The sequence below is a fragment of the Carettochelys insculpta genome, chromosome 5, assembly GCF_033958435.1.
Source record: "Carettochelys insculpta isolate YL-2023 chromosome 5, ASM3395843v1, whole genome shotgun sequence".
Taxonomy (NCBI): Eukaryota; Metazoa; Chordata; order Testudines; family Carettochelyidae; genus Carettochelys; species Carettochelys insculpta.
In genome coordinates this window covers 82,595,913-82,610,666 of record NC_134141.1, presented here as the reverse complement: position 1 = coordinate 82,610,666, position 14,754 = coordinate 82,595,913, and the positions used below count along the sequence as shown (strand labels likewise).

The following is a 14,754-nucleotide window of genomic DNA, read 5'->3' as shown; positions in this document are numbered from 1 at the left end:
CCAGTGCTGTTCGATGTATTCATGAATGATCTGGAAAATGGGGTGAGTGAGGTAGCAACATTTTCAGATGTTATTGAAGATAGCTAAGTCCAAAACTTACTGAAGAGTTACAAAGGGTTCTCACAAAACTGGGCAAAAAAATTGTGGAAGAAATTCATTGTGGGTAAGTGTGAGGTAATGCTAGGATGACCATCTGTCCAGTATTAGGTGGCATGGTCCTGTATTTGGGATGCCAAAAAGATGTCCCTACTTATTTTTTAAAAGAGACTAATGGTCCCATATTTGGGCCCTCCCCCTGGCTGTCCTTTTCCGCCAGCAGCTGTGCAGGTACAGTTGCTGGCAGCAGTTAATTCCCTGAGCCTCGGGGAAGCAGGGGAGCGTGAGTGGCCGCTGCATCCCTGCCACTTCCCTAAGGCTCTGGGGGCACTGAGGGCTGCTGCTTTCCCTGGGGCTCCCAGGGAAGGCTGGTGGCTGCTGCTTCCCTGGGCTCTGAGTCCCTGGGGCTCCAGGGGAGGGCCGGTGGCTGCCACCTTCTTCTCAGCTCCCCAGGGCTTGGTGGAGCTCAGAGGAGCCCCCCTTTCTGCCCATATCTCCCTTTCCCATATTTGGGATAGGGAGATATGGTCGCTCTACGTAATGCACATTGGAAAAAATTATCCCAACTATACTTTCAAACTGATGGGTTCTAAATTAGCTGTTACCATTGAAGGAAGAAATCTTGGAATCCTCATGACTAGTTCTATGAAAATATCCATTCAATGTGCAGCAGCTGTCAAAAAAGTTAATGGAACCTACAGAACTGCTGGGAAAGAGAGAAATAACAAAAGGGAAAATATAATAATATCACTATGTAAATCTGCGGTATGTTCACACCTTAAGTATTTCATTTACTTTTGGTTGCCCCATCTCAAAAAAGATATATTGGAACTGGAAAAGTTACAAAGAAGGGCAACAAAAATTATTAGTGATATGAAATAGTTTCCACGGAAGCAAAGATTCAGAAGTCTGGGACTGTCCATCTTAGAAAAGTTACAACTAATGAGTAATACAATAGACATCTGTAAATAAAGGTCTTTAAACTTGGACATAATACAAAAACTAGGATTACCCAATGAAATTTAATATATAGCAGGTGTAAAACAAACAAAAGGAAATACTTCTTCACACATTGCACTGGGTCAGCTGCTGACAAGGACACAGGAAGGGCACAAACCACATGACCTCCTCCTTCCTGTGCCAGTCATAGCCTGGGTAATGGATGGGACAGTCCCTTCCACCGTAGGCCCTGCCTCATCTCTTCCTGTCCCTGCTCTGTCCCTACCCCTCCTCTTTCCCCCACTCAGCTCTCCTGAGTGATGTGGCCTGCGGGACTTGTAAGTCAGGGGATATGGGGCTGAAAGCAGGGTTAAACCTTAAGAACATATTATTGTAATTCCTATCTTGCTTCCTTTGCCCTTCCTTCTTCCAATGGCTGCTAGAACTTGTAATTCTTTATACCACCTGTAAGTCTAGAACTGCAATTTCCATATGATATAATACATTGATTTAGTTATATCTTGTCTATATCATCTTGTTATTTATCTTTTTCACAGACAGTGTTTAATAAAGCCACTAGTCATACAAAAGCATTTCTTCAAAAAACTGAGGAACAAAAGAGAGCTTTAGAAAAGGTAAGAGTGCAGACTTCTCATCTCTGCAAACTCACTCTGAAATCATAGTCCTTGTAATTTGTAGGGCTAAACCAATAATGTAGGATTTATTTAGCAGTTACAAAGATGGTCCCTCTATTTTGGACTGTAAGACATATCTGACTTTATTTTGATTTTAGGTTTTGCTGACAGTAGTCTCATCCCATTTAGCTTTAAGGAGACAGTGTTAACTTACCTCATTTATGTCTGAACATTTGTACCTACTATCTACAAATAATTCTTCCAATTAATCAAAAGACATTAGAAAAAACGTTTTTCAGCTTGTTCATTTTGTGCATTTGACAGTGGTTTGTATATAGGTTGGGATTTTTAAAGGTACTTCAGAGAGTTAGGTGTCCAACACTCCAACTTTAGTTATTTTCTCATTTGTTATGAGTGGATTAATGGCTTTTTCACACTCAAGAGCAAGGCTGGGGAAGACATTCTGAGAACAGGAATATAAATGTAGATCCATCTGCAGTTGGTGTAGAAAGATGAAGGCAAATATAGTAACATAAACTATTTGAACTAACTTTTTAAAGCCTTAAGCTTGTATCTCTAATCTGTCTTTCCAAGGCAGTGTTTCTTAAACTGTGTTCTGTGGAACACTGGTGTTCCGTGAAAAAATTGCAGGTGTGCCGTGAGCATTTGGAAAAATACACTGATGGTGTATATTTTCTGTTATTAAATCCAGATACAATGTTACTTCTTCATTGCTATGGTACCTGATCAAATTGTTTCATTTTGTTTTTGCTGTTGTGTTGCTGTTTGGTTTTGTTTTGGTCTGACAATTTTTTTAAAGAAAATTTTCATAGGTGTTCCACATAAAAAATATTATTGTTTGGTCTCAAACAGATTATTAAACACTGTTATAAGGAACTTAATTGAGGTATTATGGTTGTTACTGAGCCTTTAATGTGTCCAATACATGGGCATTTTACAGATATACAAGTGGAATTTAGACAAATACAAAAGGTTCCATTCAAATATGGATTCAGAATTCTCCAAGTGAAGACTTACAGTAAATGTATACTGTAATATGCCACAAGGAGGCAGTTTTTCCTGTTGAATAAGGCATGGGGATTACATGAATGCGTGAGGAAAATTGCTGGCATAGTTGCTTCAACACATGGATTCTATCTTGAAGATCAGTTTGTACTGCAAATAAAACTGAGTCATAGCTGCTGGCTGTAATATTTAAAATATGTAGTATAGGCCGGATGTAGAAAATACAAAACTGTGTTATAACCAGGTTCTCTGACTCAGTTATTCTTGTGCCTAAAGCTATTTAAGCGTGCCACTCCTAATACTGTTCTGTGTGTTAAAGCAAAGGGATTATTTGGAATGACAGCATGTTAGAAGGAGGATAATCACTTGGTCCCTCTCCCAATATAAAACTACTATTTGAAAGCAGCTGACACTATCACTTTCTCCATAAACCTGATGTTTTTGGGGAATCTTCCTTAAAGGTGAGTGTAGAACAAGGTATCATACTCAAGTGTTATCATGAGATAGCAGGGCCACCCCTTTGTGGTGGCTACAGCCGAAGTAAGTGTTTGCACAGGTGGAACTGGTTGTTTCTAATACGTAAAACAACGTGTAAACTGTTGGTTTTCAATAAGGCTGGAATGAGCAAACTTTTTATGTCAGGCCCCACTTTCCACCCTTGCAATTAGCAGGGCCCCTGCAACCTGAGGGAGGACCACAGGAGGGGAAGCGGGGGGACTCAAGGGAGGGAGGGACACCTCAGGGGTAACTTGAAGGGGGAAGAGACTCTTGCGGGGGGCAAGCAGGGGAGCTTCAGAGGCTTACCTGCATCGCCACCTCTGCCTTGCTGCTCTACTGGCCACGGAATTTGGTGCTGCTGTACAGTAGGGAGGTGGTGACCCTCGGCTGTACTGTGTTAATGAGTGACAGCAGCACCATCCTGCACCAACCCCCCACCCTTGGGCAGCCACACTTGCTCCTCACTGGCATCTCTGGAGGTGGGGGAGTCCTGGGTGCCAGCACCCTATGGGGACCGGACTTGCTGCCTTACCAAGCTGAGAGCCCGCTGGCAGCCCCACCCGCAAGGATTGAGTCCCACCAGCAGCTCCAGCCCGGGGGACATGGAGCTCCACTGGCAGTATATAGTAAATCTGAGTAAATATTCCATATCTGGAGGGTGCCTGCTGATATCTTCTGCATTATTTATCTAGGTGTGTTTATCTTTAAATCTTCTATATAGTTATTCTCTACCTAATCATAAAATTACAGATTAAGTATTTTTAAAGACAGATTCAATTTAAAGAGAATTGTTAGTTGGCTCAGTAACTGAGAGTGGAAATGAACACTTAATGTTAGGGAAGTCAGAATCAAGAATTTCCTTGGGTAAAAAAGTATAGCACATAGAAATGTCTTAAAGAAACCTAAATATTATGGTGCTTTTAGACTCCTCCCTGTAATTAACTGTTGCTATTTTTTCTTGTTAGGAAATAAATGCTTTGCAATGGGAAATTGAATTTGAGCAAGAAAGATTTAAAAACATGGAAGAAACGTGGGCAGAAAAATGTGACAGGTATTTAAATAAAATTCTGGAGTCTCTTTCAATTTTTAAATAACACGTTGACACTTGCATTAAATTTTTCTAATGTCATCTGCATGCCTCAACATGCCAGATTTTTTGTCCCTTCTTGGTATTTTTAAAAATTTCTTGTGGCTCTCAGAAAGCATTTAATATTCATCAATATGCTAGACATGTCTGTTGTTAAGTACTGAGCATTAAAGTTGATAACTCACAATTCTTTACTCTTGTTTGGCAAATATGTGGTAAGTGGCTTTTGTGCTTTGAACTTTCAGTTCAACCTGTCTTTCTTTATGTTAAGCAGCTGGTAGAGGACTATTTATAAGTTGACATTTTATTTAATGAGATATAGAAAATAATGCTGGTGTGCTGTGCATACAGTAGTGTCACACAATGGTTAATTACATTTTTATTTTCTACACCGTTGTTCCCAAACTTAAAACATTCATTTACCCCTTTCGGGGCTTTGACCTAATTGGCGTACCCCCTCTCCCAGTGCTTATCTCCTGATTTTTAGTAATTTATTTTCTTCTGCGTACCCCTTGAAATCCTTTCAAGTACCGCCAGTGGTACATGTGCCACGCTTTGGGAAACGCTGTTCTACGCTATAGCCATGCAGTGGGAGTGGGGGAGTACTCAGTGGTTTGAGCATTAGCTTGCTAAACGCAGGGCGGTGAGTTCAGTTCCTGAGGGGGCCATTTAGGCATCTGGGGCAAATAGATTAAAACAAAAAAAGGAAAAAACTGTCAGGGATGGTACTTGCTCTTGCTGTTAGTGCAGGGGACTGGACTCAATGACCTGTCAGGGTCCCTTCCAGTTCTACAAGATAGATATATCTCCATGGGTAACAGTGTGCTCAAGTGGAGTGTGATACTATTACTTGCCCCACATTTAAATAAAAATTGTTTTTTGACTGTCAGCAGCTGTTACTTGTTTGGGTTTATAGGACAAACCAAAAACACTGAATTAGTAACAGACACTGGAAGCACTAACAAGCAGTCTGCAAGCAGACTTTTTCTTTTGACTAGTTAAAGATGTGTAACTTCTCTGAAGTCCAAACAGCAGAATTTCAGTTATTTCAGTGAAAATTATTTTAGATTTTTTTTTAAATATACCTACAAGCAAGGGATAACTGGTTGTAAATTTGTTAATTACAATGTATTTCTTTGTTAGATTTGCAGATTATTAGCTCTTTTACTAGTCATCTAACCTATTGGGATTGTCAACAAATATTCTTTAAAAATACCTACATCCTCCTAATACATCCTGTCTTCTTGAAACCTTAGGTATAATAGCCCTTTTGGCATGTCCTGGAGTTCATACTCTGCCTTTGTCTATCTTAATGAGTAAGGAAGTTCCAGAAGTAAGGGCTTCTCACATGAAGGCTTTCTGTCAGACTCTTCTCATTTAAATCATGAGTGTCTTAACATGAGCACCTCAGCTGATCTCACACAAAAGGGACAGGAAAAAAAAAGATATACTGGTATGCTGTTAATGTTTAGAATTGCAAATAAGAGGAACTTGTGTGCTGACTCGTAAGAGTTGCTGAGTGGGCCAGAATAAAGTTAGATTGGAACAGAAATTGACAAATGGCTGTAAAAAGCTGCAATAATTGAACAGCTCATTAAGTTTTGCAAGCATTTTTTGATACCTGGGACAAGATAAGAAGATTGTGGTTATGTCTCTGTAATACATCTTTAAAGGAAAAAGTCAGTCCACCAGTTAACTGTGTAAAAATAAATAAATAAATAAATAAATACAAAAAACTAAGAGAAATAATTAAATGCAATTTAATAAAAACTCCAGAGACGTGCCAGGGAAAGTCTTAAATATTTATACAACATCAGAACAAGGCATATGGCCCTTTCTCTTCCAGAAATGGGAAATGCTTAAATACAAGGTGAAATGTATTACATTTTGATGTTCTCAAGAATTAAAAGTACAGCTGTGACTTAGAATTGTACTTAAAACAGAAAGTTTGCATTGTATGATAAGGACAAAGCCATATTGTACAGTAAGGTCTCAGAGTACACAAACTCAGAGTGCACGACCCCGCTCTTACACGTCTGACCCTGACCCCATCCCCCGGCCTGGTTTAAACCACTTGCAAGCAGCTCTGGTTCAAGCCTCCCCCGCTGCCGCTCATGGCTCTGGCCCAACCCCCCTGCCAGCCCACAAGCTGCCCTCCAACCCGCCCCGTGCAGCTCTGGTGCGATCCCCCCTGCCGGCTCACAAGCTGCCTGCCTGCCCGCCCACCCACCCTTCGTTGCTCCAGCATGACCCCCATGCCAGCTCACAAGCCACCCCCCGCCTTGTGCAGCTTCTGTGCGACCCCCCGACCTCCCGCCAGCTCACAAGCTGCCCACCCCGCACGGTTCTGGTGCGATCCCTCTGCCGGCTCACAAGCTGCCCATCTGCCCCGCACGGCTTTGGTGCAGCCCCCCGTCCCCCGGTTGGCTCACCACTCAGGCACGGCTCTGGTTCCAGCTCAACTCCCCGCCCCCCAGCAGCCCAGCTCACCACCCGCGCTCAACTCCACCCCTCACTCCCCTGCAGCCCTAACTCATCCCAGGCTTAGCCCACCCCCCCGCCTGCCTTCCACCGCCAGGCTTAACCCTCCCCAACTGCCCCCCCACCCCAGGACTTACCTTTCTGCTGCTTCCCCAGCTGCAGAACACATGTTCTACTGGGGAAAAAGCCAGACCCCAACTTGCGTGAAATCCAGGTTTACGCAAGGGTGCATGAAACGGAACCTTCGCGTACTCTGAGACCTTACTGTAAGAGGCAATTGGATGCAATAAAATCACTGTAATTTATCCTTTAATTGACATTATGGAAATATTTCAAAGTACTATGATTATGTATTTTTTACATATCTAATTAATAACTCTTTCCAGGGACAACATAGTAGTTTCCATTTTCTCTCTAGTGAAGGTGTTTTTCAGGCACTTATGTTCCATTTTACTTGCAATTTTTTAAATGTTTCTTATTTGCAAAACCTTCAAATATGCATTTTGGCATATTAATCTTTTTTTTTCCTGTCTAATCTGTAATGGGCAGTATATTAAATATTAGCAGAATCTACGAGGAAGAATAATTGACAGTTAAAAGCTGTGTCTACACGTGCACGCTACTTCGAAGTAGCGGCACTAACTTCGAAATAGCGCCCGTCACGGCTACACGCGTCGGGCGCTATTTCGAAGTTAACTTCGACGTTAGGCGGCGAGACGTCAAAGCCGCTAACCCCATGAGGGGATAGGAATAGCGCCCTACTTCGACGTTCAACGTAGTCGTTGCGCATCCCGCAACTTCGAAATAGTGGGGTCCGCCATGGCGGCCATCAGCTGAGGGGTTGAGAGACGCTCTCTCTCGAGCCCCTGCGGGGCTCTATGGTCACCGTGGGCAGCAGCCCTTAGCCCAGGGCTTCTGGCTGCTGCTGCGGCAGCTGGGGATCCATGCTGCATGCACAGGGTCTGCAACCAGTTGTCGGCTCTGTGGATCTTGTGTTGTTTAGTGCAACTGTGTCTGGGAGGGGCCCTTTAAGGGAGCGGCTTGCTGTTGAGTCCACCCTGTGACCCTGTCTGCAGCTGTGCCTGGCACCCTTATTTCGATGTGTGCTACTTTGCCGTGTAGACCTTCCCTCGCAGCGCCTATTTCGATGTTGTGCTGTGCAACGTCGAAGTTGAACATCGACATTGCCAGCCCTGGAGGACGTGTAGACGTTATTCATCGAAATAGCCTATTTTGATGTTGCTACATCGAAATAAGCTATTTCGATGTAGGCTTCACGTGTAGACGTAGCCAAAGAGTCATTATCAGCTTAATATCTACATTTAATTTCAGGTTTTCTATTTGCTATCTGCCTCAACCCTCTGCCAGTTTTTGGTACTTTATGATTTAGTATCTTTTTGTTGTAGATGGGCTTTTCTTTTTCTTTCCTTTGCTGTGGGAAATATTCTCCAATTCAAGAGGAAAGTGATTACACATACAGACTTCTAGTGCCAGAGTTTATGTCTACACAGAGCTCTGCCCAGTGCTGCTGCTGACAGAGCTATGCAAAGTGTGCTTCTTGGGATTGCAAATGGCTGCCCATTTGCATTCTCGTAAAGCTCATTACCATAGCCACGCAGGAATTCGGTGCTGGCAGAAGCGGGTGCTGGGACTGCAGAAGCCTTGTCGACATGCCTCTGCTGGCTAAATACCTCCTCTGTCACCAGTCCCTTATACCTCAGACATTTGAGGCATAAAGGACTGGGAACAGTCCACATGGCCTCTGCAGTGTTGGCACCTGCTTCTGCCAGCACTGAACTCTCATGTGGCTATGGTAATGAGCTTTGGGAGTATGCAAATGGACAGCCATTTGCAATCCCAAGAAGCTCACTTTGCATACCTCTGCTGGCAGCGGTGCTGGGCAGAGCTCCATGTAGGCCCAGCTATAGAGTAAGAAAACTGGGAAAAAAAAGGAGAACAGGGATTTTCCTCTAATCTTTCAGTAATCTAATTGATATTTATAAAAAAGTTGAGGAAAACATTTTAAGACATGATTTTTTTTAACTTGAAGGCTGATTTTTAAGTAATTATTTCAAAACTAGTAAAGTTTGTGTTTATTTCCAACTTCTACAGGATATATTGTGAAAATGCAGCTCTTAAGGAAACATTGAAACTCAGAACAGATGAAGTCAGAACTCTCAAATCTGAAAATGGAAGTAAGCAAACACCGCATTCACAGTAATTTTTCCTTTTTAAAAGTATTGTTTTTCATCAGACACACAAGGGCTACATCTACACGTGCCCCAAACTTCGAAATGGCCATGCAAATGGGCCATTCCATGGGAATAAGGGGACTTCGAAGTAGGCGGGGCCCTTTCGAAAAGGAGCCCCGTCTGGACGCGCCGCGCAGCGGCAAGGCGCGTCAATTTCGAAGCGCCGCTGCCGCCCGCATGCTAATGAAGCGCTGAATATGCATTTCAGCGCTTCATTAGTAAACTTCGAAATGGCCATTTGCATGGCCATTTCGAAGTTTGGGGCACGTGTAGACACGGCCAAGATGGGTGAGGCAATAGCTTTTATTGGATTAGGTGCCAATGAAGGAACGGACAGCCTCACGGGGCTCTTCTTCAGGTTTGCAGAATGTAAGAGGAATCTAAATACAAATTGTAACATTATTAGGCATAAGAGGTTTGTTGTATTAATTTAGATGGAATATGTGGGCCAGAGGTATTATCATAACGCATTGTTCAACTTTACAGAATGTTAAATAAGGCACAGCCAGCTTAGTACCATGGCAAACATGTTATTAAACATCCTTTTATAGAAGGAAAATCTGCTTATATGACACCATCTAAGAAGTGGTCAAATATAGTAATGGTTGCCCATATGGGAAAATAATTCCTTGAGGTAGGTTAGAGCTATTGTAAGTCTGATCCCATTGCCTCCTAGATGGTGTTTGGGATTGAGCGCATAGAGGTGGTGATGTTATCCAGGTTCTTCTTTTTAGACTGGTCTGGTCAGGATATCCCTCAGAATCAGGATGATGGTGGTGGCATGGCAAGCATGATGGTGGCAAAGATTGCTGCTATTGTGTCCATCTTTTCTGCCCCTTTTCCCACAAGTTTCTTTCATTTAAGACCTAAGAAGGGACTGATGGGTAGAATTGCATATCACCTTATTATCTGTCCACTTATTAGACCTGACCTATAGCAAATCAGTTTTGGTTAATTAATTTTGGGTAGAGGTAATTTTTCACAAATTTTATATAATTTCTCAGACAGTTGTGGTCTTAAACGTTTTAAAAAGCTCTTTGAAGAGAGCTCAGTATTCTAAGAAAAGTTGAACTTTGGAGCCTAAACTACTTCGAGTGGTCCCTGTGGGTGCTCCATGTCAGGTGTTGGGCCTGCCCTGGCGCCACAGGTCAGAGGGTTTTGTTTTTTTTTAAACCTGTAGCTAACTGGACAACGCGTGGGCAGGAGCACACCGAGCTCTTCACACACTTTTGGTCAGGTGCACGATCTGGTCCAAGCTAGTTTCTCAAAGACCACCAGCAGCTGTGGACAGACTTTGCTTGTGCTCCACACGTCTGAAACAAAAATTAAAAAATCATCTGTATATAGTTTGTTTTACCTGTTTTTACAGTGTTTTCAGAGTTTTATTATTGTATATAGTTTAAAAAAAAAAAGGAGAAAGACGTCAGAAAGGAGGAATTATTAACAAGTTTAACTTATCTGCGAATTACTTATAAGCAGCTCTTATTGACTGTTAACGATCATTGAGACTGCAAGTACTATTAACTATTGTTTGATATTCCAAAAAAAAAGTGAAATAATAATACATATATACCATTGTTATTCATAAAAAAGAAATGAAAAAAAAATGCCTGCAACAGGTTTTAGGAAGTGTGATTCATGCTGCAAAACCATGGCAGCTTCTGATGGATACAGCAAATGCATTTGCTGTGTGGGGAAGGCCCATATACCTCAAAAATGTTGCCACTGCTCCCAACCGACTGCAAGAGCCATGAAAGATAGGGAGATGAGGCTAAAGATGATGTTATTCGATAAGGCTCTTCGGCCTGTGACCCCTGAGCGGACACCCCTCTTCCACCCCACGGGTCCATCACTGCCTCAAAAAGCGCAAAGCAACCTCTTTGACTCCCTCTGGCCATAAGAAAAAGAGATCCTCTCCCACTCGATCCTTGCTGGTGCTACCTACAAAAAGGACGAGTGAGGTTGAAAACCATGATCCCTCTAGATCTAAAAGGGACAACCGGCCTAGAGAGCAGGAACCAGCGATGTACCACAGACACATGGGCAGGCCTCAGAACTGAGGAATTTGCATACCTCAAAATGATCGGCACTGGAAGCTGCCGCACCAAGACAGTTGTCCCTGGCACCAAAAACAATGTTGGCACCGGAAAACCGGTGCATAAACCTATGTCACCTAAGATCTCGGTATGGCCGGAACCTGCACCGAGGACATTGAAACCGAAGTCGGTGCCAATGACATCAAACCAATTGGCACCCACAGAGTCTGCACTGAGGCATACGTCAACACTGTACACTTCGACTTTGGGCACCCATACAGCCCAACAACCTGTGAAGGCTCAGACTAAAACTTGCCACTGTAGCCCTTCTCCTGGCTCCTGGCTCCCCTGGGCTTGCGGGAGCCAGGAAACTGATCAGTGCTGGTCAGTTTCCTGGCTCACAGAGTGGTGGGGAGCTGGGAACCAGGCAGCAACCTGGCTCCCTGCTCCCTTGTGGGAGCAATGTGCTGGTCAGTTTCCTAGTTCCTGCCAGTGGACAGGAGCCAGGCGCCAGGCTGCCGCCTGGTTCCCAGCTCCCCACCACTCCCAGGGACTGGGAAGCCAAACCGCTCCTGTTGTAGGCAGCAGCCTGACTCTAGTCTGCTGCCCCTAACAGGAGCGGTTTCCCCGTTTCTGTCAGGGGCAGCAGCTGAGAGTCGGGATCTCGGCTGCTATCCCTGACAGGAGCTGGGAAACTGACTAGCGCAGTTTCCTCTGAGTGGCAGGAAGCAGGCGCCTGGCAGCCCAGAGCCAGGTGTCAGCTCCCCACCACTCAAAGTTGCATTAACCTGAGATATGCACAAGTCAAATGTGCATATCTCAGGGTTCTTCTGTAAATTTCAAAAGGAACCATGGTATCTTTTCCATCAGGATAAGTAGTAAAATATAACTAAGTAAAGTGAGTTTGTTTAAGAAAGTGAAACTAACTTGATTTCTTTCTTTGAACAACACAGTTTGTAGAAAAGAAAAATAAAATGCACAATTTACCTTGTCTTCAGCTGAAAGGTGTTGAATAGTGATCCAAATCAGATTGTTTCAGCTGCTTTATTAGAAGACTTTATGGAAAAAAGTTGGGGGTGTATATACTCAGGAAAAAAAAGAACAGACAACAGCATAATAATTGTATTGTTGAAATGGAGCATGAACGAAAACTTGCTAATTTGTATTAAGCTGATGCTGGAAGTAAGTGCTATAGAACCTAGAGTAGAAATATACTTAAAACTGGAGAATTTTTAAATTGTTAGTAAAATGAGGTTCAGCAGTTTCACTTGAGAAGAAATCTGGTGTCTAAGTGTAGAATGTGAGAATACTGATACAACAAAATAAATATCTTTTTATTAAGTATGCTTTTTATCCCAAAGAATCCTGAAGAATTTAACAAAGTTTAACCCTATTAACATATGGCCATTTCAAGTGTGGTGAGAGACAGCTATCTTTCTCCCTGTACAACAGTGGAAGAATAGAACATTTGGCCAAAAAAGCCAGAATAAATCCCTGTTGTGAAAACAGGACCTTTTAGTTTTTAATATGTAAACTTATAGATTCTCGTAGCATAAAATGTAGGATACTCAACTTAGAAAAGATTACTTCTTAACTGTTCCTAACTGGTCTATCGAGAGCTGGTTGGACCGTATGATGCAAGACTGTCCCTTGCTTGCAGCAACATTGCTGCTTTTGGTACAGCTAAAAATGAGGCTATCAAGCAATTAGAAAAATTAATCATGTGATTAATCAAAGTTAAACAGTAAAGCTGTGGCTACATTGCATTCTGCTTTTGGAATCAGAATGCCAATGAGTGAAATTGAAAATGCAAGTGAAGCACTGATTTACATAACTCACACCGTATTTGCATATTATTGTGTGATTGTGCTTCTAGAAGAGGCTTTTCCGGAAGCAAAAAGAGCCATGTAGATAGGGTTCCTTCAAAAACAAACCACATTTTGGAAAGAACCCGTCTTCCTGAAACAAAATAGGAAGAAGGGCTCTTTCAAAAATGAAGTTTGTTTTCGAAGGAAACCCCATCTACATGGCTATTTTTGCATCCAGAAAAGCCTCTTCCAGAAGCATGATCGCATGACACTATGCAAATGAGGCACAAGATACCTAAATCTGTGCTTCATTTGCATTTTTGATCTCAGTCATTTGCGTTTCACTTCCAAAAGTGAAATGCAGTGTAGCCGCAGCCTAATAGAATACCGTTTGTATAAAAATGTTTGGACGTTTTCCACATTTGAAGCATGAAAGCACATATGAATCTTTAGCTCATTTAGCATGTAAATAGATTGCAAAACCATTTACAATGGTATTATGCAAATATTTGCTCTCATTTTCAGGTGATGTTATAAACAAATGGACAGCATTACCTTCTGCAAATGTAAACAAACTTCTTTGAGCGATTGGCTGAATAAGAAATAGTACTGTGTGGACTTGTAAAGTTTTATATTGGTTTGTTTTAAATGCTTTTTTTGTATACCAATCTACATTTGTAAGTTCAAATTTCATGATGGAGATTGCACTACAATACTTGTATTAGGTGAATGGGAAGATATTTCTTTAATTTTTTAGTGCAAATATTTATAATAAAAATAAATATAAAATGAGCACTGCACACTTCATAGTTTGTGTTGTAATTTAAATCAATCTATTTGAAAATGTGGAAAACATCCAAAAATATTTAATAAATTTAATTTGGTATTATATATTGTTTAGCAGTTTAATTAAAACTGTGATTAATTGTGGTTTGATATTTTAAATTGTGATTTAATTTTTGAGTTCACTGTGTGAGTTAACTGCAGTTAATCAACAGCCCTAATAAATTTGATTAGTATTTTCCTATTGTTACTTTTTGAAGTAGGCTGTTGCTGTCATTGTAAATGGAAAAAGAGGTGGCCATGTGGTCCTGAATGAGAGGAAAGGTGATATACAGAGCTAATATAAATACTCACACATCTTTAACTCTGTCCCTGACAATTATATGCATATACTCTATCTGCGTTCAGTCTGTTAAGAGTGCTGTTCTGAGAATGGTGGAAGAACAAGTTGGAGCAGCTTGAAGTAATTGTGATGTGAGGAGATCTGGAGATTAGTTTGAGGAGCATCATAGAGCTGTGTCTTTGATATGAGGAAGTGTGGGTCTGAGTCCCTACATGTGTATTATCAAAGGAAAGGGGTGCATATATACCTTGAAATTCTAGTCTGTATTCAAATCATTTTGATACAGACTTTTTAAGTTGTGTCAGTGTTAGAATACTGGCATCTTCTTGCCATTGGTGTTGTTATTAATGAGACAGGATAAGAAAGCACTGTGGATTTAATGATGGCTAGGAGAAAAATACAGGTTTGTGTAGTATCCTGTGTGCAAATGTCAAAGGACTGTAAAAGAACAGGAAGTGGTTGTTTTAGTTACACAGGTGTGGTATTTTTTCAGGAGAGTAAGTTAAGTGTTTGAACACAGAAGGGCAGATACTGCCTGTTCTGTATTTCCTCGTTTTGAGAACTTTGAATTTTTTTTTCAAATAATGTTTGAATTTGATTTCCTCCAAAGGGCAGGTGGGTACCAGGCTCTTTGTTGGGATAATGGCTAAATACTGAAGTCCCTGATGCAGTGATTTGAGCCATGCAATGATTTGATTGCTCTCTGTATGTAAAAAGAAAAAAAAAGGCAAGAAACTCTCAATTTTAAGAGAAGCTGTTTTTTTCTGGAG

The 14,754-nt window shown here is 41.7% G+C and overlaps 1 protein-coding gene across 2 annotated transcripts in view; it reads left to right on the top strand.

The window, feature by feature from the left end:
• CCDC125 (coiled-coil domain containing 125) overlaps positions 1-14,754 on the top strand; it is a 48,468-nt gene that overhangs the window by 14,799 nt on the left and 18,915 nt on the right. For both annotated transcript variants that reach the window (XM_074994220.1, XM_074994219.1), the window contains exons 5-7: positions 1,593-1,670; positions 4,160-4,245; positions 8,875-8,957. In XM_074994220.1, coding sequence (XP_074850321.1) covers positions 1,593-1,670; positions 4,160-4,245; positions 8,875-8,957 — 247 coding nt within the window. The remainder of the gene's footprint in view (positions 1-1,592; positions 1,671-4,159; positions 4,246-8,874; positions 8,958-14,754) is intronic.